The sequence below is a fragment of the Anabrus simplex genome, chromosome 2, assembly GCF_040414725.1.
Source record: "Anabrus simplex isolate iqAnaSimp1 chromosome 2, ASM4041472v1, whole genome shotgun sequence".
NCBI lineage: Eukaryota > Metazoa > Arthropoda > Insecta > Orthoptera > Tettigoniidae > Anabrus > Anabrus simplex.
This window is the reverse complement of record NC_090266.1, coordinates 84,358,007-84,383,952: the sequence shown is the minus strand read 5'-3', so window position 1 is coordinate 84,383,952 and position 25,946 is coordinate 84,358,007. Positions and strand designations below refer to the sequence as shown.

General features: G+C 36.6%; 1 protein-coding gene across 1 annotated transcript in view; it reads right to left on the bottom strand.

Annotated features, from left to right (window-relative positions):
- Stt3B (catalytic subunit 3B of the oligosaccharyltransferase complex) overlaps nucleotides 1-25,946 on the bottom strand; it is a 518,075-nt gene that overhangs the window by 417,805 nt on the left and 74,324 nt on the right. The window contains exons 5-7 of the mRNA XM_067140186.2: nucleotides 12,877-13,075; nucleotides 12,065-12,236; nucleotides 11,802-11,980 (exon numbers count right to left, since the gene is read on the bottom strand). Coding sequence (XP_066996287.1) covers nucleotides 11,802-11,980; nucleotides 12,065-12,236; nucleotides 12,877-13,075 — 550 coding nt within the window. The remainder of the gene's footprint in view (nucleotides 1-11,801; nucleotides 11,981-12,064; nucleotides 12,237-12,876; nucleotides 13,076-25,946) is intronic.

Genomic DNA, 25,946 nt, shown 5'->3' with positions numbered 1-25,946 from the left:
TACTTTTGATTTTCAAAAGCTACGAGTTGCTTTTCAGTTTGTGCGCCTTTTAAGCAGAATACATTTTACAGCATCACATTCCATCAAAAACTCTGTGCTTCTTCCTCACGTTACTTACTAATCGACACCATTTATTGTTCATATTTGTCATGGATAGTTCTTCAGAAAATATACATTTGTCTAATTCCATGGCCGACATAACCCACATGGTTGAGAAAAGGTACACGAATCCTCTAATTGGCCATGACATACTTACAATATTCCGTGAATTATAACAAGAGAGCAATCTTAAGGAAATTGATGGCACGATTAGATCGTATTTGGCACTACAGTTTAACCTTCGTAAGTTAATTCCGATGGTTCAGGGACAGGGTGTGTGTGTGCAGACTTCACCACTAGAATTCATCATTGATAGGGCCCCATCCTCACAGATGCGCAAGTCTCCTATATGGCGTCAACTCAAAAGATCTTCACCAGGCCTCTACGGAGGCCACACGCCATTATTATTATTATTATTATTATTATTATTATTATTATAATACCAAAAGTGTGTGAAAATTTATGGTAATATAGTAAGCAGTTAAAAACTTTATTACTGTTAAGGTTTCTTACTACACCAAGGAGTGTGGCGAATTTAGCGGCATTTCTTTAACTTAAAAAGAGTTTGGACAATTAATATGCCTGATCAAGGATGAAAAACATGGATCTTGCAAGTTTCATTTTTCTACAAATGAAGTTTCAACAATCAATTTTCTTTAAAATCTTTCTCCAATATCCTATATTATTACTTTACCACACAGTTTTAAATTAATTAAACAAGTTTTCAATTTGTTCATTGAGATTTTCAATGGAACCGTATTTTCCTGAGTGTAATGTAAAACCGCATCCACCCTCCACTCTCCTTTCCTTTGTTAGAGTCCTTTCCACATCTTTCTTCCAATTCTTTTTTTTTTGTTTGGTTTTTTTTGTTGCATTGTTGAGTATTATGGGTTACAGAAATCATCACCATCATTACTGGAAGCAACCAGGAGCCTGAGGAAGCTGGAATGCATTTTTTGAAGGTGCACATGTTCTGAAAGAATTGTGCTTTGTAAGACCATGGTTTCTTTGCATCGTGTGGAATCACAGAAAGTTTCAAGATTTTTGTAATTTTATACTCTGTTTCAAGGTAATGTGATGAAAAGCATATTATAACAGGATGGTAAATACTGCTCCATGTCTGTAATCTGAATCTTAAGATAATTATTATGTGACAAAATATTAATAATTCTTTAAAGTGTTCCACGAGTAGTAAGGCATAAAATACCTTTTTAGGTTAAAACTTATGGTTTGCATGAACACATTTCAGTAATTATCTCTCTCATATACGAATAACTAGTTCTACTAAATAGTAAAATTACTATACAAGCTACACTGTCCTATTAATACACAATCTGGCTCGAAGGCTGAATGATCAGAGCTTAGGCCTTCAGTCTGTGGATTACATTCCTGCCTGGGTTGAAGGATCTTTATCTTGAATTGTTAATTTCCTTGGCTTGCACACTGGATATTTTTGCTGTCGTTAACATTTCAGCAACATTTCAGTTCCCTATGGGAATCAACATCTGTATCATTTCAGCAACTTGCACACCAGTTGTACTACTATCCTCCACCACAACAACATGCAGTTTACCACACACAGCAGAAGCCACCCACTCTCGTTACACGGTCTACACAGGGCTGGCAATACTCTCACAAAATTATGATTATTTATTTATTTACGAAGGAGAAAGAAAAGTGAATCAGCAGTTTTATATGACTGCTGATATTGTCATCATATGTAACTTAAAAGCTCTTCAGTCTGCTGAACACACAGATATCAGAGAAGGTTGTGAGCAACTGCAAAATGACTTGGATAATGCTGTGAGATGGACAGCAAGCAATGGTATGATGATAAACGGGGTCAAAAGTCAGGTTGAGAGTTTCACAAATAAAAGTTCTCTCAGTTTTTATTACTGCATTTATGGCATGAAAGTTCCTTTTGGGGATCATTGTAACTACCTAGGTGTTAATATAAGTGAAGATCTTCATTGGGATGATCACATAAATATGATTTTTAATAAAGGGTACAGATCTCTGCACATGGTTATGAGGGTATTCAGGGGTTGTAGTAAGGTTGTAAAGGAGAGGCCATAGAAGTCTCTGGCAAGACCACAACTACAGTATGGTTTCATTGTATGGTACCCTCACCAGGATTACATGATTCAAGAACTGGAAAAAATCCAAAGAAAAGCAGCTCGATTTGTTCTGGGTGATTTTCGACAAGAGAGTAGCGTTACAAAAATGTTGCAAAGTTTGGGCTGGGAAGACTTGGGAGAAAGGAGACGAGCTGCTCGACTAAGTGGTATGTTGATATAGATGTTGATTACCATAGGGATCATAAGTTATGAATATCATTATGGTCCGTATTGACAATTGATCACTATCAAAGGGTAGGAAGGGTCCACCTATTCAATACTATTAGTTTGTATATTGTCTTATAAAACAGAGACTAGTTTCGACTTCATATATATTGGGTCATCTTCAGCCACATTGGAAGACATAAGCAGCATATATAACCAATAATGATATAATCACTGATGACAATTTATAGTCTTAATTTAAACTACTGATGAAGTCTATGAAGTCTGAAATAACATATCTACACTTTAAACTAAATAACACATCAAAAATGTTGTGGTTGATGGTGAACTATTTTGTCGTTTCTACAGCAGCTATCGTTTTTTAGTTGATCTGGGAGTTGGTATCTTTTTCTGTGTAAACACTGATATAATTTAAACATCAACATCTATATCATCTGATGGCCAAGCAGGCATCAATTTTTGGTAATGAGACAATGTCTCCCATAATGCATTGGTAGTGCCGGTGGCCCCAACTAGCCTTCGCAGTGGCCTCCACGGTATGCACTAGCCATGTGTCTTGGTGGGTGTGCTAAGTACCAACTGATGAGCCCAACTTAGCACACGGGGGTGAAACGCTGGCAACCACGAATGAGTTAGACAGAAAATTTATAATGATCACGAAGTTTATACAAGGAGTAATTTGTCCTGTGACACCTTATTTTTGATATTCTGTTTTCCAAATGTAATATATATTTTTCCAGCTTTTTATCAAAAAGATCCATTTCAGTGTCAGACATAGATTAATTTTTAAAAAACAATGTGTGACAATTACTTTTAGACAAACGTTTCAATTTCTGAAAGTGATTTTAGCATAAGTTCTGTTTTATTCAATATTTTTGTACTGTAAACATTTAGCATCCACAGTATTAACACTTGTAAATACAGTAGAAGTCCGTTATTTTGAAATAATAACATTAAGTTATTATGTTATTATGTTATTATTTCAATCTAATATCATCAATACGGACCAAAAATGATATTTATTACATGTGAAGTCCGTTATAGCGAGAATCCATAACAGCGAATAATTTAGTCGCTATAACGGATAGTCGTTATATCCGATTTTTGTATAAAAGTCGGAAAACCCTTCATGCACATTAAAATCGGCATGAAACGGCAATCAGTTTGTTCAAAACTTGCGTTTCTGCAGATGATATACACACTACGGCTTACTTGTTTGTTATTTTTTGTAATCCGATACTACGTTAAAAAGTGTTTAATTTCATTCTGAAAAAAAAAAAAATAGTACCGTATTTCTCCGAATCCTTCAAAAAATTTATATCAGGCTCAACAAGAAGTTTGTAAAATCATATGAATGCCTTGTTTTACAGTAGGCCTACGCATTTTTAGACGCCGAACATTGACTTTCGTCAAGCCGTATTTCTTTCCTTTTTTTTTTGTGGCTGCTCAATTATTCTTTATTTCCACGGGTTTGAGGACCATTAACTTAACATTGGCATCATAATACCGAAAAGAACTTGTTGAAAATTTTCCGGTAATACCTATTCCATGCGTCTCTACAGTACAACGATCCATCAGGAAATTATTCCTGCTGTCTATAAAACTGTTACTTTTATTACGCAGCGTCAGATATAACCGGCTACCGCTACACGCACGTCTCGCTTGTCGGGTTCGGCCAAATTCAGCGGCTAGCGATGTATTGGCCTAATCGCGAACGTTGAAAGTCAACAAACGGGTTTATTGCGCCACGGTATGGCCATTCCGCCCTTGCGTTTTTCGTGCACATACCTCACAATTTCATCTTCCACTTCTTTAAAGCGTCCTTGTTGCGGACCACTGAATGCATTTTTTGTACAGTACGCATTTTTTTAGCTCTTTGTCTTCACGCTAACGCCAAATATTGACTTTAGTTAGGCCTATGCCGTATTTTCTTGCAGCTGCACAATTACTCTACATTTCCGAGTGTTTAATAAACATTAACTTAAAATTGGCACTATAATATCGACTAGAACCCGTTGACAAATTGCCGGCAATACCTTTTCCACTATCTTTACAGTACGACTATCTATTACGAAAATATTCCTGCTGTCTATAAACCTTAATTTTACTAAGCGTCATGTACAATAGACGCGTTATGACACTGTCACTGAGTAGCCATGGCTTTTCTAAGAATTCGAAGGGTCGCATGTTTTGACGCCATTCTGCAGATTCGAGAAACACACAGGCACTGTACAACCGGTTGTTGCGGCTAGCGATGTGTAGTAAAGAGGCGGTCGTTCATTGTCAATGAGTTCTGTGCGAGTGTGAAAAGAAGCAGTGTGGTTACCGCGGTAGTTGCCAGTGGTATCCATTAACTTACTGTTAGGCCACGAATGCAACAACCCTTGAGTTTTCGCATGAGATTCTGAGAAGAAAGAAAAAAAAAAGTCTTTGATTCGGAGAAATGCGGTATCACTCCAGAGATTTCTGTGGCAAACACCTCAGCTTTCTTCTTCAAACAGCGTCACCTAACCTAACCGTATATGTAGCCTATCATGAAAACATATTTGAAACTTATATAGAGAAATAACCTCCTCGCGAAAAAATTACAATAAATAGCCGTAACTAGACGCCAGAAGATACGAAATATCCTCTGAAATCAGTGATGTACCCTGCCATATCTTGAGGTGCATCACATTCTTACTTAATTCCCATATATAACATTAAAATTAAGATATCGTTTATTTCAGTCTTTAATTTTAGCGAGTTAACAACTGCTATCGGCCACCTTATTTACGCATTTATTATTAAAACGTGTTATCCTCTTTCATTTCGAATTTTCTTTAGAGAACAGCAGTCGATGGGTATTACTAATCGACTCCAACATCGCCTTTGAATGTCAACGAGAGAGCTCGCAAATGCACAAAGTGAGAAAACTATACTGTACCGAAGATGATCGATCGCATTTTGTTGCAAACGTTTCAGTTTTCTTATTCAAACAGCGTCACGTATCCTAACTTAACCGTACTATACATATGATGAAAACACACTTAAAGCGCCAATAGAGAAAGTATAACTTTCTCGCTATAAATTTTCATAATAGCCTTACCGTAATTTAACCAGACGCGACAAAATATAAACTAACCTCTGAAATCAATTAAGCACTCTGCCATATCTCGAGGTGTATCCCACTCTTAATTGCAGTATTTAGCCTCAAAATTAAGCGGTCGTTTAGTCGGCCTTAATTTTTAACGAGTTAACAACCGTTAGCGGACACATTATTTACGCATTTATTACGAAAATATGTTCTTCATTTCGAATTTACTTTACGGAACAGCTGTCGACGGGTATTACTAATCGACTCCGACATCTGCTTCAAATGTTGACGAGAGAAATCGCTAGTGCACATAGCGAGAAAACGATGCCGAAGGTAATCGATCGCATGCAATATAATCGCTGGGGTGCATAAATATCGGTAACGGAAAAAATCGCAAGCGCTTAATCGCTCGTAATAACGGATGCGCCAGTGATAGGGTTCTCGCTGTAACCGAAGGACGATACACAGTTTAATGTAGGAATTTTGAAGGGACAGAAAAAAAGTCGTCGCTATAACGGAGTTCTCGTTATATGCCGTACTTGCTATATCGGACTACTTCTGTATTCTTCAATACGTTTTATGTAAATTATTATAACACCTTAGACCATGTGTGTTTTAAGATTGATTGAGGCTGATGATGCCCAATAAACAGTGGGCAAAACATGTACCCTTCAAATTTCTGGTAATTTCCATGTGTATTTAACCACACAATAGTGGAATAAATTGTATTGAATAGGTGGTATTAAAATTACTCCTTGTATAAACCTTGTGATTAGCTATTCTTCAATACGGAATAATGACGAGAATAATGGTTTGTAGTAAATTTATAATGTCCAATAACGGATCATTTATATTGGTATTAAAAGTGGTATGCTCCAAGCTGTCAGTGGAGAGATTGCCTGGAATGACATCAGTAGACGAATAAGTTTGAGTGTAGTCTTGAAAGGTAGGGAAGATCAGAATATGAAGATAAAGCTGGAATTCAAGGGGACAAATTGGGACAAATATTTGTTTATAGGAATGAAGTTAGGGATTGAAATAACTTACCAAGAGAGATGTTCAATAAATTTCTGATTTCTTTGCAATCATTTAAGAGAAAGGCTAGGAAAACAACAGACAGGGAATCTGCCACCTGGCCGACTGTCCTAAATGCTGATCAGTAGTGATTGATTGAAGGTAAAATATAAATATTATACAACATACCTGTAAAAGAAAGAAAGAAAAAAAAAAACATTAAACAAGGGGTTAAAATACACACTAATAGACAAAGAATCCCTTGTTTAATAATGTGTACTTTATACCGGTATGTTTTAGTACGATATATACAGTAGAAGTCCGTTCTAGCGAGAATTCATAACAGCGAAAAATTTACTCGCTATAACGGATTGTCGTATCCGATTTTTTATAAAAGTCGAAAAACCCTTCATGCACTTTAAAATCGGTATGAAATGGCAATCAGTTTGTTCAAAACTTGCGTTTCCGTATATGATATCCACACTACGGCTTACTTATTTGTTATTTTTCGTAATCCGATAATACGTGAAAGTGTATGTTTAATTTCATTCTGAAAAAAATATAGTACCGTATATCTCCGAATCCAAGATGAACCCCACTTTTTCCTTCAAAAAATTTAAATCAGGCTCAAAAAGAAGTTTGTAAAATCATATGAATGCCTTGTCTTACAGTAGGCCTACGCATTTTTAGACGCCGAACATTTACTTTCGTCACGCCGTAGTTCTTTATTTATGGCGGCTGCACAATTATTTATTTCCGCTGGTTTAAGGACCATTAACTCAACATTGGCATCATAATACCGAAGAGAACTCGTTGAAAATTTTCCGGCAATGGCTATTCCATGCGTCTCTACAATACAACGATCCATCAGGAAATTATTCTTGCTGTCTAAAAAACTGTTACTTTTACGCAGCGTCAGATATAACCGGCTGCCGCTACACGCACGTCTCGCTTGCCGGGTTCGGCCAAATTCAGCGGCTAGCGATGTATAGGCCTAATCGCGAACGCTGAAAGTCAACGAACGAGTTTATTGCGCCACGGTATGGCCATTCCGCCCTTGCGTTTTTCGTGCACATACCTCACAATTTCATCTTCGACTTCTTTACAGCGTTCTTGTTGCGGACCACTAAATGCATTTTTTGTACAATACGCATTTTTTTAGCTCTTTGTCTTCACGCTAACACCAAATATTGACTTTAGTTAGGCCTATGCCGTATTTTCTTGCGGCTGCACAATTATTCTACATTTCCGTGTGTTTAATAAACATTAACTTATAATTGGCATCATAATATCGACTAGAACCCGTTGAAAATTTGCCGGCAATACCTTTTCCACGTATCTTTACAATACGACTATCCATCACGAAAATATTCCTGCTGTCTATAAACCTTAATTTCACTAAGCATCAAGTACAACAGACGTGTTATGACTCTGCCACTGAGTAGCCATGGCTTTTCTAAGAATTCGAAGGGTCGCATGCTTTGATGTCATTCTGCAGATTTGAGAAACACACAGGCTCTGTACAACCGGTTGTCGCGGCTAGCGATGTGTAGTAAAGAGGCGGTCGTTTATTGTCAACGAGTTCTGTGCGCGAGTGAAAAGAAGCAGTGTGGTTACCACGGTAGTTGCCAGGGGTATCCATTAGCTTACTGTTAGGCCGCGAATGCAACAACCCTTGAGTTTTCGCATGAGATTCTGAGAAGAAAGAAAAAAAAAAAGTCTTGGATTCGGAGAAATACGGCATCACTCCAGAGATTTCTGTGGCAAACACCTCAGCTTTCTTCTTCAAACAGCCTCACCTAACCTAACCGTATATGTAGCCTATCATGAAAACATATTTGAAACGCATGTAGAGAAATAACCTCCTCGCGAAAAATTTACATGTAAATAGCCGTAACTAGACGCCAGAAGATATGAAATATCCTCTGAAATCAGTGATGTACCCTGCCATATCTTGATGTGTATCACATTCTTACTTAATTTCCATATATAATATTAAAATTAAGATACCGTTTACTTCAGTCTTTATTTTTAACGAGTTAACAACTGCTATCGGCCACGTTATTTACGCATTTATTACGAAAACGTGTTTTCCTCTTTCATTTCGAATTTTCCTTAGAGAACAGCAGTCACTGGGTATTACTAATAAACTCCAACATCGCCTTTGAATGTCAACGAGAGAGCTCGCAAATGCACAAAGTGAGAAAACTATACCGTACCGAAGATGATCGATAGCATTTTGTTGCAAATGTTTGTTTTCTTATTCAAACAGAGTAAAGTATCCGAACTTAACTGTAATATACGTATGATGAAAACACACTTCAAGCGCCAGTAGAGAAATTATACCTTTCTCGCTATACATTTTCATAATAGCCTTTCTATAATTTAACCAGATGTGACAAAATATAAACTACCGTAACCTCTGAAATCAATTAAGCACTCCGCCATATCTCAAGGTGCATCCCACTCTTAATTGCAGTATTTAGCCTCAAAATTAAGCGGTCGTTTAGTCAGCCTTAATTTTAACGAGTTAACAACCGTTATCGGACACATTATTTACGCATTTATTACGAAAATATGTTCTCTTTCATTTCGAATTTTCTTTACGGAACAACTGTCGACGGATATTACTGATCGACTCCGACATCGCCTTCGAATGTCGGCGAGAGAAATAGCTAGTGCACATAGCGACGAAACGACTCCGAAGGTAATCGATCGCATGCAATATCATCGATGGGGTGCATAAATATCGGTAACGGAAAAAATCGCTCGCGCTTAATCGCTCATAATAACGGATGCGCCAGTGATAGGGTTCTCGCTGTAACCAAAGAACGATACACAGTTTAATATAGGAATTTTGAAGGGACAGAAAAAAGTCGTCGCTATAACGGAGTTCTCGTTATATGCCGTACTCGCTATAGCGGACTTCTACTGTATATTTAACCTGTGTTCGACAGACTGAACAGCTTTTAAGTTACATTTAACTGAATTGACACTTGAAAGTATGGCTTCCTTCTTAAAAACCTCCAGTTTTATGTGAAATCTGAACCACAGGGATGTGACTTTTCTTTTCTAAAATCCCACATGTATAGGCCAGGATTGGAACTGCTGCAAGCTTGGAGAGAAGTCAGTAATACTGTTATTTGTTTTACGTCCCACTAACTACATTTACGGTTTTCGGAGACACCGAGGTGCCGGAATTTAGTCCCGCAGGAGTTCTTTTACGTGCCCGTAAACCTATACCGACATGAGGCCGGCGTATTTGAGCACCTTTAAATACCAATGGACTGAGCCAGGATAGAACCTACCAAGTTGGGATCAGAAGGCCAGCGTCTCAGCCGTATGAGCCACTCAGCCTGGCAGAGAAGTCAGTACTATGCTACTCTGTTATCATGGCCCCAAACATTACAAAGGTAAAAGAATCATTCTGTATAGTTATGAGGCTATACTGATTATTAGTTGCTGTGCGAACGAACAGAACAAGGAAATGTAATGCCTACCTGTAGCTTATTGTGCTCATTGTAAATCATTCAAGTTAGGAAGCTAAGGAGGATAGGAGGAATAAACACAAGCAAAAACATGACAGACTTGTGTTTTCAAAGTAAACAACATGAAGGAGGGACAAGGACAAAAAGGGGAAACACAAGGAGAAGGACAAATTCCATATACACTCTGCTCAACTCATAGATGAGCTCTCCTTTCATCCATTCTGCAAAACACCTCAACTAGACTGTAAAAATAGCAAGTTTAACAATGCTCCCAACAACTCCTCTTTCTTTTCCCGCTTGGTTTCTTCAACGACTTAAAAAAAATTCCCATAGGATCTCGAAGAAATGGGATGAATAAGAGAAGTTGGGACTGTGTGAAGATATGACTAAAGCTTTTTAGTTAACACTGGAAAATATGGCTTTCTTGTTAAACTATGTGAAGAGATGGCATTTATCCTTGTCCTTTTGTGTATTTATGTCTGTTCTTGCTCCTTTCTCTTGCTTCCTCTCGTCATACTGGCCTATCATTTGTGTTCTTCCTTTTGTATATGTATTCTTCTTGCCTTCCTATATCTTATGGCACATATTCGCATAATAGTTTTCACCATTTTCTTTACTTATTATAGTCAGTTGATTCTTTCCAAGGAGCAGGGTAAAAGCCATATTAATGATTTTCATCGTTACCACGCTCACTGCTGTTGTGGAACACAATATAGTTGTGGGTGAAAAATTCCATGACAAAAATTTTTTTTTTCTATTTGTTTTAAGTCGCACCGACACAGATAGGTCTTATGGTGATGATGGGACAGGAAATGCCTAGGAATAAGACGGAAGCGGCCGTGGCCTTAAGTCAGGTACAGCCCCAGCATTTGCCTAGTGTGAAAATGGGAAACCTCAGAAAACCATCTTCAGGGCTGCCGACAGTGTGGTTTGAATCCACTATTTCCCTGAATGCAAGGTCACAATTGTGCGCCCCTAACCTCACGGCCAACTCGCACAGTTAACCCACTATCTCCTGGATGCAATCTCACAGCTGCGTGCCCCTAAGCGAACAGCCAACTCACCCGGTATTTGTTTCTTTTACAAATATTGCTTTATATCACACTGACCCAGATAGGTCTTATGGTGACAGTAGGATAGGAAAGCGCTAGGAGTGGGAATTATGCGGCAGTGGCTTTAATTAAGGTTCAACCCCAATATTTGTCTGGTGTGGAAATGGGAAACTGCAGAAAACAATCTTCAAGGCTGCCAACAGTGTGGTTTGAATCCACTATTTCCCCGAATGCAAGCTCACAATTGTGCGCCCCTAACCGCACGGCCAACTCGCACAGTTATGACAGAGTTATGCATTATTTATGTACAGTTACATTTACAGCCTAAAAACAGCAGGGTTATAAGTCCTCGCAATTTCATTGTCTGCACAATGTCCAATATTCTGAATTATGAAGCGTGTTCATGAAGTATACAGCAATAATGACTGGTAAAATAATGAAAAGTGCCTTGGGACTTGAAATAAGTTATCAAATCAGTACCTGCTAAGGGTGAATGTGACAAAATACACTCAGGATGCCCTCCGAGTAACCATGGTTAGATACTCTTTGAGGACCAGTTATTCTTCTAAACAATTAAGATTGGTTCGGTATGATAAGCTATGAAGGATAAATTGTATACTTATTTCTATGACATGACCACTTCTCTGGTATGGAAGTACAAAGTAAACTAACCAAAAGATTTAATATCATGTTCTACAATGCCATGGAGCGTTCATCATCCACCCAACATGTTTAGTAAGACTTAAAAACAGATGGAACATGGACTTACCAAATACTCTCTCATCGTTGATGCTTTTAATGCAATACCATAAGCCAACAGGAAATGTACACACTAAGATGTGTAGATCAAAGAAGAACGAGAACCAAGTAGTAGGCTGATGTTCTGAAACTGAAGCAATTATGGGAATATGTATTTTGGCATATCCCGTATCCCACAGGGAGTAAAACCTGAAAATGTGTAAAAATATGTAATTATCATTCTTATCAAGTATAGAACAAAATCAGAAAAATGCAAAGGATAAATGTTCTTGCCTTCCACTCCATGGAGCTATAATTCCAGCGTATGTTAGTGCTACGACTGTGAAGAACACAAGTGCAGCAGCTAGTAATGCTGACACAGCAAAAAAATACTTGAATTCATCCTTGGAAAGAACTGTCTGGATATATCTCAATATTGCCATTGCCATTAACAAAGCAAATACACCTGAAATGGTAAAGAAATTAAATTAAAAGACAAGGAAATACGTAACAAACTGAAAACTACACAATTGTGCTGTTTATGAAGTGTGTGGTGTTAATATTGACAGAAAAATAAAACTTATAACCAAGGAGGCCAAAGATTCTTTATGGCTCAATGATGCCTGAAAGAGCTTTTATTTTGAGTGTTCGGGTAAAGGCCAGAGTGTGAGGAAATTTTCTTAAAAATAAACACCAACATGTTCCGCAAGCTAAGGTTTAATTTGTCTGGAAGAAATATCTGAACGTTAAAAAATATTGAGGGTGCACATTTGCATATCACGCTTAAAAATGGTGCACATTCATATTCATCAGGAATGGGGCACTTCTCAGCAACTGTTCAAGAGACAAAGGCTGTACTTCAACAAAATATCCTGGATTTCATTTAAACTAGTATTTAATGGAATGTAAACCATTAGTGTAATGAAGATTTAATTCAAGAAAACACAGTACACATTACATCACAAGGTTTAGATATCTAGTAAACTGGTTTGAAGTGTAATTATTTTGGTGTTATGAACAATATATTTCTAAAAATAATCAGGAAATTAGTAACGTTCTGTTATTCACAGTACTTCCAAAATGATGTAGTTAACATTTTGACCAACCTGTTGCAGCCATGTGCTCACTCGTACGAATGGGCTGAAAACCCACAAATGGTATTTGCATGCTAAGAAGCAACCCTAGAATATAGAAAGTTGTATAGCTGGTGAAGAGTCTATCTGAGTAACGTCCCATCAACAATAGAGTAAACACGTGAAGAGGAATGAGGTTGATTATGAAGACATAACCACCCCAAGCTGAAACCTGAAAAATACAAAAAAATTGTTATAAGACAGCATAACGCAATCCAAAGTAATGAATAACAACATACTAACACAGTTTCAACATTAACAATAAGAAAATATGTAAAAGTTTTCTCTAAACAATGTTAATGACTTTACGTCCAACTAACAACTTTCAAAGTTTTCGGAGACAATGATACAACGTAACCCCACATTTCAGCCATGGCACAACACTCGCCAAACGCCACAGGTATTACGAGAAAGAAGGATGGACAGGGTAAACAAACAAGATATAGACATGATACTGTATAGGCTTTTGGGCTTGTGCCTCTTCAAGAAAATAGGGCGACATTCTTTACGTTTCGCAGAGAACTGTGCTCTGCGTCATCAGAAGAAAATCTCGACTGTCCACGAGAAAGGCTTCTTAAACAAGCCTTTCTTGTGGGCAAGAAGCCTTTACAAGTGATGAAAATGCATACAACACACGGAGTAAAAACGTTAGTGACCACTAGTATCCCGACAACGATTCACACAAGTCAAACGGGCCAGCAACACCATAGGTAAGCACCAACATCCTCTCTCCATCAACACTTGAACATAACCTTCCCAAGTTTCTTTCATTCTCGTCAAAATTAACTGTTTTTTCTTCATTTCAGAACCAACTAATCAACAACATTATTTCAACAGCACCATCAAACTCGCACAACATTAGTCTATAATACAAAATTTTCCAATATCAACGTTTTAAAATATATTGTCAATCAGTTATCAAAACAACAGCCATTCAACCTTCGTGTCAAAATCTTATCAACATAGAGAATAACTGCTCATCCTCATTTCTACAAACATACTCAGATGACTCAAAATAAATTTAAGCCAACTCTAAACTTCGTGTCAACACAATCTCGCTGAACAACCTATGAACTGTTGACCATTAAACATTACGGGCAATTATACGCTGATGTCAATAACAATTGCCCAGCATTTGGAATCTTTTTCCTTTACATTTTATATTCATTAATGTAATCTTTTTCATATTCATTTACCATATATTAACATGTTATTTTACCTATGCTTCAAACTCTGACTACGGCCTTAAGCCATCAACTGTCACTTATAATTATATGATACCTCCATTTTTAAATGTAACACCTAAGAACATACTATTTTAGTATCATTTAAATGTATTGCATATTTTCAATGAAATGATTTTATATACTTTCCACTATGTCAATCTAATATTGACTAAGGCTTCAAGCCATCATCTGTACTATTGTGCCATCTAATGACGCCCTATTCATCAAGAGATCTACACATGAGTACATCATTATATTAGATTTTTAGTTGTTTCATGAACATTTTTATAATAGATGTAGAATGTTTGAAACGTTATCTGACAAAAGTTATAAGGTTTTGATTAGTGACTGAAGATGCCTCACAGTAAGAGGCGAAACATATCTCACATTTGAAAAATGTTTTAACATAAATGCCAACATCTTGTATTGTATTGAATAGGTGGAAATAAAATTTTAAATATTTTCCTATATACTTCAAGAAGCCTTTCTCGTGGACAGTCACGATTTTCTTCTTATGATGCAGAGCACAGTTCTCTGCGAAACGTAAGGAATTTCACCTTATTTTCTTGACACGGCATAAGCCCAAAAGCTTATACAATATCATGTCTATAAGTATGGGCCGTGAGAGCATCAATGGAAACAAGATGTAACATGTGCCAAAACACAGAAATGAACTTACCCAGAAAGAAATAAGTCCGTCAGGAAGAGAACTGAAACCTACCCACATAAGAAAAAAATGGGACTGAAATCGTACAAAATTCCATCCCCACGTTAAGTCAATTTTTGTATTTACGACAATATTTATGCCAGTTATAGGTTATGTATTTTTTTGTATTGTCGGTATAATTTATTTAATTGTAGGAATACTATATGAATTTATTAATGTATCAAACATTTAGTCATTAGGAGAACTCTGTGTTAAATGGGTGGCATTCTGTAGCCAAAAGTGGGAAATCTTTTTTAAGCAAGAGAACTAAATATAGAGAAAGTTGGGTAAGATGTTGGTTTGTCCAACATGGCGTGTCTCCTAACAGTTTTCAAGGTGTCAGTACGCCAGTGTTGAGCATCACAATTTTGAAAATGGCATGCCATATGTGATGGAAATGGAAGATGCTGATTAGATAGGACAGAGAAAATCATGTGACTTGAAGAGTTTAGTTTATGGTTGGTTTGCTGGAACGTTGGTTTTAGTGGAAATGTTGTGACTGGCTGGTTGTCCTATTTTAAGTATGCAATGTTTAGGATTAGTCCCAACGAATAATGCTTGTGTCTGTCTCTTGGAGATTTGTCTCGTCGATGGACGTCCGGTTGGAACATACTACAGTACAGGCTTAGGTATCATTATATGTTATATAAGTCTGCTATGAAGTGCTAAGCCATTATACCTAGCTGAATATAACGTGAGTATGGTTACAATGTATAATAACAAACAATGAACTTGTCACCAAAGTTATCAGCGAGTTTGGCGAGGTATAGTGGTATTTAACTTCAAATTCAATCAATCACTACAAATCACTTTGAGATGGTGTAACGGGTTATACAGCATATATTCAAGCTAATAAGATATTGTGTATATATGTACATTTGAGTTTAGCGTGTGCCAAGGGACAGAGAAAGTATGAATGTTATGTTTCATAGTAAGGTCGTTGTACCAACTAATTTACTTCAGTAATTATGTCATGTAAATTCAGTGCTGATTGTGAATAAGATAAAACTGTGTATTTCTGATATTGTACTTTGTGTTGTGTTATGGAGGTGGTATGCTATAGATATCTTGATGTGGCCAAATTTAAGTGTGTATTTCTTGCAATGTTTTGTTGTCATCTGTTATGAAGAATATTGAGGTGGTAAAGTTTGTAAGTACATTTATATATTCTAATGGACTGTGTGTCATTTTACAAAAGATTATAACCTAACCAGTAGATCCTCATGCCTTTTTGAGTTCAACAAGTCATCAGATTAAGTAAGCAAGTCAGGATATTGTCAGCCTATGACCGTGCCCTGGATAATATTCTCATGCTAATTTCATAGTTTGTATCAAGTACACTGGCACCCAAGTAGTTTTCTTTTTTGTTAGGTGTGTTCCACAACATTGTATTAATTAAATGTAAATGTACTGGGGAGTCCAGAAAGCTGTATAAGCCACTTGGGTGCTACAGCAGTTTAGTTTTAATAATAATAATAATAATAATAATAATAATAATAATAATAATAATAATAATAATAATAATAATATCTGCTTTGCGTCGCACCGACACAGATAGGTCTTACAGCGACTATGGGATAGGAAAGGCTTAGGAATGGGAAGGAAGCGGCCGCGGCCTTAAGGTACAGCTCCAGCGTTTGCCTGGTGTGAAAATGGCAAACCACAGAAAACCATCTTCAGGACTACCGACAGTGGGGTTCGAATCCACTATCTCCTAGATGCAAGCTCGCAGCTGTGCGCCCCTAACCGCACGACCAACTTGCCCAGTAATAATAATAATAATAATAATAATAGATTTATGATAAATACCCTATGTAGTGCAAGTTTAAAAGTGAATGTTATCAGTTTGAGTCCTAGTAAGCTTGTGATCACGTTGTGGAGCTAGTGTTTGGTTGGTACTACTGCAAGACCCACTGGGGAGAAGTGCAGAATTAACTACCGACTGATACACATGTACATTTTAAACTAAAAATTATAGTTCATTTAGGAATGAGCAAAAAAAAGAAAATTGGTTTAGATAAAATCTGTTAATAAAAGGAAATGTGTTTAACAATAACTTAAATTGGTAAAGATTTGGTCAACAGACTTATCAACAATTAATTTGTTTTTAAAATGTTAGTGATTTCATGAATTTAAATCTCTAAGAAAAATAATATTTTGGGGGAATCAATGTAAAAGTTTGTCATAGTCCCTAGTGGAGGGATAAACACACGAGTAAAACATCATATTAATCATAGATCAAATGAAAATGCACAATGAAATAAGAGGGTACGGTACTACCCCAAAAATAAAATATCAACTCACGAAAACCCACCAAGAAAGATCAATCACAATTCAATAAAACAAAACACAAAGCAAAAATATTAAATAAGAATGATCCGTAAAAAGGCAAATACTATCACATGGATAGAGAAATAAATAGTATTTATTCATGTACCAACTCAGCAATGTCCGACTTGTTGACTGAATGGCCAGCATACTGGCCTTCGGTTCAGAGGGTCCCGGGTTCGATTCCCAGCTGGGCGGGGATTTTAGCCTTCATTGGTTAATTCCAATGGCCCGGGGGTTGGGTGTGTGTGCTGTCCCCAACATCCCTGCAACTCACACCACACATAACACTATCCTCCACCACAATAACACGCAGTTACTTACACATGGCAGATGCCGCCCACCCTCATCGGAGGGTCTGCCTTACAAGGGCAGCACCCGCCTAGAAACAGCCACACGAAATTACAAAACAATTAACTCTGCAATCCACCCTTCAATAGCACAGAACATCAACACCAATAATGCCCACGAAAAACAGAAACAAAACGGCATCCCCACATGAGAAAAAAACGAAAGTTCAAGGTATAAACCCAGAACTACGCAAACAAGCAACATGAAGGGGGGGGGGGGGGGGGGGTACCATAACAATGCAAGATCAAAGAAAGAAATTAAACGTGTGAAATACTCCACCAGAAACATGACAAATCCCCATGTAATTACAAACATTAAAGAAAAATTTCACCCTCTTCTGAATCATACTGGTTAAAATGTGTGTGTGTTAGAATTTGTATGTAGAATGACAATGTTTAATAAGTTAAGACCTCAAATAAATTGAACACATTCACATTAAATTATATATTGGATAATAATTTTTATTATAATTATGCTTATGTAACCCAAATAAATTAAAAAATGGACTCAAAACAGGGATAAGAAACATCAAAAGTTTTAATACCCTAGAGATATTAAAAATAAATAATGATCATAATAAATCCTAAACTTAAGGACAAAGCAAATGGGGACTACACAGCGCATTGCAAACAACATAAGGCAAGTCACAGTCCCAAAAATAAGGAAAGAATTACCAATAAAACCAAAATGGGGAAGGAAAGAAAGATAAAAACCAAAGTGTACGAGGACAAGGAAAGCCATCTCCCAAAAACATACATATATAAAATAGTTAAACCTGAGCCCAAAACAAATAATTTAAGGAAACATGGATAAACAAGGGAAAAGAGAACAAGGCAGAAAAGGAAAATTTAGGTAAGTGGAATAAATTTCAAATTTCAGTCCACAATAACGGACATAGGGATTTAAAAACCAACAAAATGGCGCTCAAACAGCGTCACAGAGAGGAACACAGGAAAATGAATTAAAAGGATACATAATAAGATAAAATTAATTCATTTCGATGCATATGCAAAGATGTGTGGAAAGGAAATACCTGTAATATAAGTGCATCTCAATTGTATTTAGATTAGTAACATTGAATGAAACCTCTAAAACTAGAAAACTCTCAGGCAAAACTGTGTGCAGTTGTCCTCTTCTGATCCATCACCTACTTTACCAATGATGTAAGTGATAGTGTAATACAGAATAGTGATGGAACATTCGATTCATTTTACTGAATCGATTCATTTGATTCCGTTCATGTTACTGAATCGACACAGTGATCCGATTCACAGCACATTAGAGTCACCGATCCTACTGCATCTGTGTAGTATGTACTGGTAAGACAGCAGCAACAGCATTCATTGTTCGCTGCTGCCATATGGTCTTCATACTATGAACTCCTTTCTTAGAAAAAATGCTAGTCACTCTAATACATCGAAGGTTTCCGGCGACGCAGGATGGGAAAGGTCCTGGATTAGGAAGGTAGCAGCCATGGTTCTTAATTAAGGTACAGTCCCAGGATTTCCTGGTGTAAAAATGGGTAAACTACGGAAAACCATCTTAACGGCTGCCGACGGTGGGATTAGAACACACCATTCCCCAAATGCAAGCATATAGCTACGCGATACTAACCGCACGTCCAACTCGCTAAGTCATTTTTAAATATGTATTTTATTTTTCTATCAGCAGAAGATTTTTTAAATCGTCATATTTTGTATAGGCTACCCGAGATGTACAGTAGCCCACTGGTTTTCTGATTCAACATACTGTCGGTTAAGTTATTGCGTCAGTCGGCTCCCTTTCAGTCCACATATTATTGAAGTCTTGTGCAACGATGTGACGTACGAACTGAGACAATACTGAGCCATTCTTCCCAATATAAAACAGGTACTTTTGAGTGGCCATGAGCATGACTCAGTCATAGGCCAGGCTAGTCAAGTTTAATTAATTGTCAAATGTCAACTAAGTTATAATACTAAGATTCATTAAACTAATAAATAGTATAACCTAATAGCCTACCTACTTACTAGCTACTTTAGAATTATGTTTTGACTACCTTTTTAACACTGAAAATAAATCCATCTATTATTTAAACCTCCCTGTAAGAAGACGACAGTATTATTTTGAAATGAGCTGAGCTCGGGAGTCCATTTAGCGTACGATATTGCTTCAGAGAAAGCCCGGCTCTCCGCCAGTGTCCACTGTCCAGTGAGCCGATAAGGAGCCGTGTATATCTTGTGTCTCACTGAGTCGTGCTCGTTCACGATTCTTTCGGTGTGCCATGGCTCACTGTATGTCTCGCTGCAGCGGAAGCTCGGCTCTCCGCCACCCGCCAGTGTCCAGTGAGCCGATAAGGAGCCGCGCTCGTTCATGATTCTTTCGATGTGCCATGATTCACTGTCCCCGTCAACGTCCAGTGAGTGCACCACTCAGCACTGTCCGCTGGGAGTAAGCTGAATCGTGTGCCGTGAGCTCGCCGTTCCTGTGAATCGATTCACTCGGACACTTGAATGAATCGATACGCTGCTTCGAATCATGCATTCAGTAGCCAACACTAATAGAGAATATCTTGATTTATTGTCTAGATTTTGAGAGCTACTCCTCTCTTCTTCAGCGGTGCCAAAACATCAAATTAAATCCTTGGACTTGATATATTTGTACAATACAGTCATCAACAGAATAAATTATACATAAATCTTGAAATCGTTAAAATATTTCTTTGTGTTTAAACTGTTCACTTACACTTGCTATATCATTTAGTAAACACTTTACTGTTTCTAACGATTTAAAGATAAGAGGTATAGAACTAAATGAGGCCACAACACTAGTTGCAAATCGAGGATTGTGGCGACGTTTAGTAAATTCTCAGAGGCTTGCAGACTGAACGCTGAAAGGCATAACAGTCTATAATGATAATGTATGTATGTTTAAAAATAGAATAATTTTCAATTCATAGAATGAATAAAACCTATTAAGTTAGTCACTATATCCTAAAATTTAAAATACTTCCTGTTCTGTTCTTGAAATTTCTCCTTTCCGTAAGTCCTTATTTACACCTAAAATAAGAAAACATTTAAATTTCCAATCTGTAATTCAAATATCTTATTCATTCCAATAACTGTCAAGTAACTTACTGCTATAGTACTGAGACCGTTCTTATAAATTGGAATTTCCCTTTTTAATCCCGGTCAACCATGCAAGCCATTTTTAACCGTCAAGTTCCTTTAAAATAAACATCCAACAAATCAACTTTAGTGGCTTTCTTTTTTTTGTTTTCTTTTTTTTTTTTTAACAAAGAAAAAGACAACTCAGATGACTAGAGAATTTTATTTTACTTCAGTTTCAGTACCAAATTTGACAAAATTAAAACAACATTACACTTGTCTGAACCAAACAAACATGTCCTTGCTCCTCTGCTTGCTGCCAATGACCTTACGAGGCGAGCTGCTACTTGTCGCTATGCTACTGGTTACGTAATGTAGGGGAGAGAGGGAGCGTGTCAATGACAAATTATTTCTTTCGCTCTCTCTCTCGTTCCTTGTGTGATTGTACACAAATTTGTACATCACATTATTTTCATTCAGCAGTTCATTTAAATTATTCTCATTATTGCTTCTCTGGTCTATATATACATATTTTCTCTAAAGCATCCATTCATTTTTCTTTCATTGTCGTGTGCAGTATTTCCATATCTTTATCTCCATCAAGTTATGATTGTACTCACCCACTGCTGAGAACCTTTTGTGTCTTACTGCTTTCACTTGCTCCTTGTACACCGTCTCCCAATTCCTACCTGATTGTCCTATATACTTCTTTCCACAACATTGGCACTTGATGCAATATACTCCCGATTTATTGAACTTACTGGACCTAATTAACCTTACGTGAATTGAATAAAATTCACTTATTATTGTTGTTTGTCTTAAACGCAATGCCAATGCCCATTTTGTTAAAAAAAAAATTTTTATTCTATACAAGAGTCTGTGTGGAGAATGTTATTACTGCCACATTCTTCTTTCTTTTGTTTTATCCAAAGTTGATCTTGTAACCGTCCAGGCTTCTCCAGCCCTACTAATTTAATATAATATTTTACGCAATATCATTTGATATCAAGTTTATCCGCCATCGGCAATTATTTGTAATAACATATTTATTCAACGTCAATCATTTGTAATCAAGACTTTTTGGAAGCATATTGTATATATGATAACATCGTTTTATTATTTAAATTATTATATTATGTAGGATAAGAATTCATTATGTTGGAAATACGGTCAATATGTTGAGACATAGTTGTTTTCATTTCATCTCATGTTTGTGTATACGGAGGGTTATTCTTGAAGCTTGGGATTTTGCGTTAGTCATGGGTTTATTTTATGACTAAGGCTAGTAAACAGCGACCCGTGTGCAAGGCTTGCAAGAGGGTCAGCTATATCTTCGCCACGCCTTCTGGACTTGTCGAGGAGGAAGAGAAGGGGAGTTGATGCTTCAATCTATCGAATCAGATACTTCGTTGTATATGAGTTTTGAGATTGAGCTGTTACCAAGAGTGGGGGTGAGCCCGGATATATACTGATTCTCAACACGAGAACGGCACCTAACTAAGTACAACTTCTGCCGTGAAGCTAACATCCTAACGAGAACTCCTTCACTAGTACTTCTACTGTGAACATATACTTTGAACGACGTGATGTGATTTTTGAAACAGTGTGTGGTCGCTCCGCGACATCGTTATTTTTGTACAATGTGTTATCGTTTCGATACAATACTCAGCTGCGGTAATGTTATCGGATCTACGAGAAACGAAACAAGCTTATGGCTTGTGTGATATTCAGTAAATATTGTGGACGAAGAACTATGTTTAGTTCAAGTCTACGGAATTTTGGTACAAGTCTGTACCGTATAAATAGTATAGCTCAGTTGGATTGAGATTTCTACTAATATGGAAAAATTCACATCTCTGAATTTTCTCCTCATACGATCAACGCTGATCAGTTATTACAAGTATAGGGCCAATGTCTAATTTAAAGACTAGGCAAATAGGGAGTGTTAGTCCAGATAGCCCGTACCATATCAAAGAAGGAAGGAAGGATGTCCATGGAGCAAAGTCTACATCGAGAAGGAGAGAACGAGTAACCACGGAAACCAGATGACTTCAACGGAAGCTGCAATTGGTGAGCTTCAATTAGATAAAGCAAGCAATTAGTAAATTCAGTAAATTATAAATTCCTCCACGCTTTAAGGAAACTTTTCCGATTCATCTCATTTTTTTTGTATAATAAATTCATTTGTATTTAATATTGCGTTAATTTTCTTTCTTAAGCGATACTTAATGGTTAATTATTTAAAATCCTACCCCTGTGTTTTAAGTATAAGTCTCTATGCTAGCAAATATAAATTTTGGTATACAGTTTTATTTAAAACTGTAACCATGGCACCCAAACATTACATAGAGAAATGGGGAACCATGGAATGTTAATTGTTTCTGTTTGCGTGGCAATTTGCGGGCAAGCCACAAATAGTTTATTTAATATTCATGTGTCCCAAGATAATAACTTTCATCTCCCCAAGTGTTTTGACAAGGTGGAACAGTTACATTCAATGCCCATTTTGTTAAAAAATCTTTTTTATTCTATACAAGAGTCTGTGTGGAGAATGTTATTACTGCCACATTCTTCTTTCTTTTGTTTTATCCAAAGTTGATCTGTGTTTATTTACTTGCTCTTTATATTGTCTACATATTTCTTTGAATATATATTTCTATTCGTGATCTCATATATGGTATTCATTTCTTTCAAAAAGGACATTGGCAATGCGATTAAGACCAACAATAATAAGAGAATTTTATTCAATTAACATAAGGATAATAGGTCAACTAAGTTCAATAAATCATGAGTATATTGCATCAAGTGCAAATGCTGTGGAAAGAAATATATAGGACAAACAGGTAGGAATTAGGAGACGGGATACAAGGAGCACGTGAAAGCAGTAAGACACAAAAGGTTCTCAGCAATGGGTGAACACGATTACAATCATAATTTTACGGAAATAGATAAAGATATGGAAATACTGCACATGACAACGAAAGGAAAATTAATGGACGCTCTAGAGAAAATATGTATATATAAACCAGAGAAGCAATAATGAGAATAATTTAAATGAACTGCTGAATGAAAAAAATGCTACGTACAAATTAGCGTACAATCACATAAGGAAGGGGAGAAAGAGAGAGCGAAAGAAATAGTTCCGGTCATTAACATGCTTCCCCTCCCCTCCCCTACATTATGTAACCGGTAGCATAGCGACAAGTAGCAACTCTCCTCGTGAGGTCAATGGCAGCAAGCAGAGGAGCAAGGACATGTTTGTTTGGCTCAGACAAGTGTAATTTGGCACCAGCTGAAACTGAAGTAAAATAAAATTCTCTAGTCATCTGAGTTGTCATCTTTTTTGTAAAAAAAAAAAAAAAAAAGTCTCTAAAGTTGACTTGTATGTAATGTTTATTTTAAAGGAACTTGACTGTTAAAAATGGCTCGCAAGGTCAAACTGAATTAAAAGAGGAAATTCCGATTTTTATGAAAGGTCTCTGTACCATAGCAGTAAGTTACTTGACATTTATTGGAATGAATAAGATATTTGAATTACAGATTAGAAATTTAAATGTTTTCTTTCTTTTTTAGGTGTAAATAAGGTCTTAAGGAAAGAAGTAATTTCAAGAACAGGGCAGGAAGTATTTTAAATTTTAGCATATAGTGACTAACTTAATAGGTTTTGTTCATTTCATGAATTGAAAATTATTTTATTTTTAAAGTGTTTACTAAATGACATAGTAAGTGAACACACACACACACACACACACACACACACATTTAGGTGCAAATTAAAGACTTAAGGAAAGGATAAGTTTCAAGAGCAGAGCAGATTTTAAACGATAGTATACAGTGGCTAACTTAATAGGCTTTATTCATTTTATGGTTTGAAAATTATTCTGTTTTTAAAGTTTTTGCAAAATGACATAGTATGTGTAAGTGAACAGTTTGAACGCAAAGAAATATTTTAACAAATTCAAGATTTATGTATAATTTATTTTGTTGATGACTTTATTGTACAAATGTATCAAGTTCAAGGAATTAATCTGATGTTTTGGCACCCCTGAAGATGAGAGTAGTAGCTCTCGAAACATGTACAGTACATGATTATAATAAAATGTAAAGTATTGACAAGGTGGAAAAGTGTTTCATAGAAACTGAATATAAGTCAATACGGACAAGACTGAACCAACATGGTTAAAATAAATCAATTCTTTGTCTGGTCATGTTGTAATGGATGGGAAGGGAAGACATGCAATCTGATAAGTCACTGTGACCACAGTACCTGTTGTAATGGTGGGATTTGTCAAGATCTGGGTGATACTTATGTGTGTCATTGTCCTCTTGGTTGGGAGGGTACCACTTGCCATGTTGATGTCAATGATTGCCAAGTGAACCCATGTCTGAATGGAGGTACATGTGTGGAAGAATGCTAAGTATTTCGTATACATGAATGTGGAAACTATACTATGGTGATTTACTCATGTGTTTATCCCTCCACTGGGGACTATGACAAATTTTTACGTTGATTCCCCTAAAAGTATATTTTTCTTGGAGATTTAAATTCATGAAATCAATATAACATTTTTAAAACAAATTAATTCTTGATTATTTATTTATTTATTCAAGATCAGCAACAGCATAGCGCCGAATTATAAAGATCCGAGCTATGTACAATAGATATGAATCTAAAATGAAAGATATATAAATATTTGCAAAGAACACAAATACACACAATAAAAACAGTACAATCATATATAATACATATTTACATAAACAACAATATTAACAAAGAAAAATACATTTACACTAAATACAGGAGCAGAACTGGAAAGAACAAGAAGGAAAATTAAGTTATATTAGAAATATCATGACAGAAGGAAGGAAACGTTACAAAGATGTCTAGGTTCTTGTTGATAGATAATGTATTAAACATTGCTGGAATACGTACAGAAAGGGACCTTTGGGTGAGAGAAAGCCGGGAGTAAGGAATATGGAATAGGGTCTTCATTCTGGTACTACGGGATGGGACGTGGAGGGGGAATAAGGAAGCTAAATCTGGAGACCTAAATAGACCATTAGCTGCTTTGTATAGCAGCTTTAGGTCGGCTACTTTCCTCCGAGCAGAAAGAGTCTTGAGGTTCAGTTTCCCAAGCACTTGGATAGTGCTTAGGTTCTGACATGCAGGGACCCTGGCTCTGACGATAGCACAGAAAAAAGATTGTACACGGTCAAGGTGGCAGAGGTTTGAAGAAGCAGAAATGGACCAGACTGGAGAGGTGTATTCAACAATAGGTAAGATACAGGAAACGTAGAATGCTCGGAGGGCATTTACATCTGTGATGTCAGAAAACCTGTAGAGTA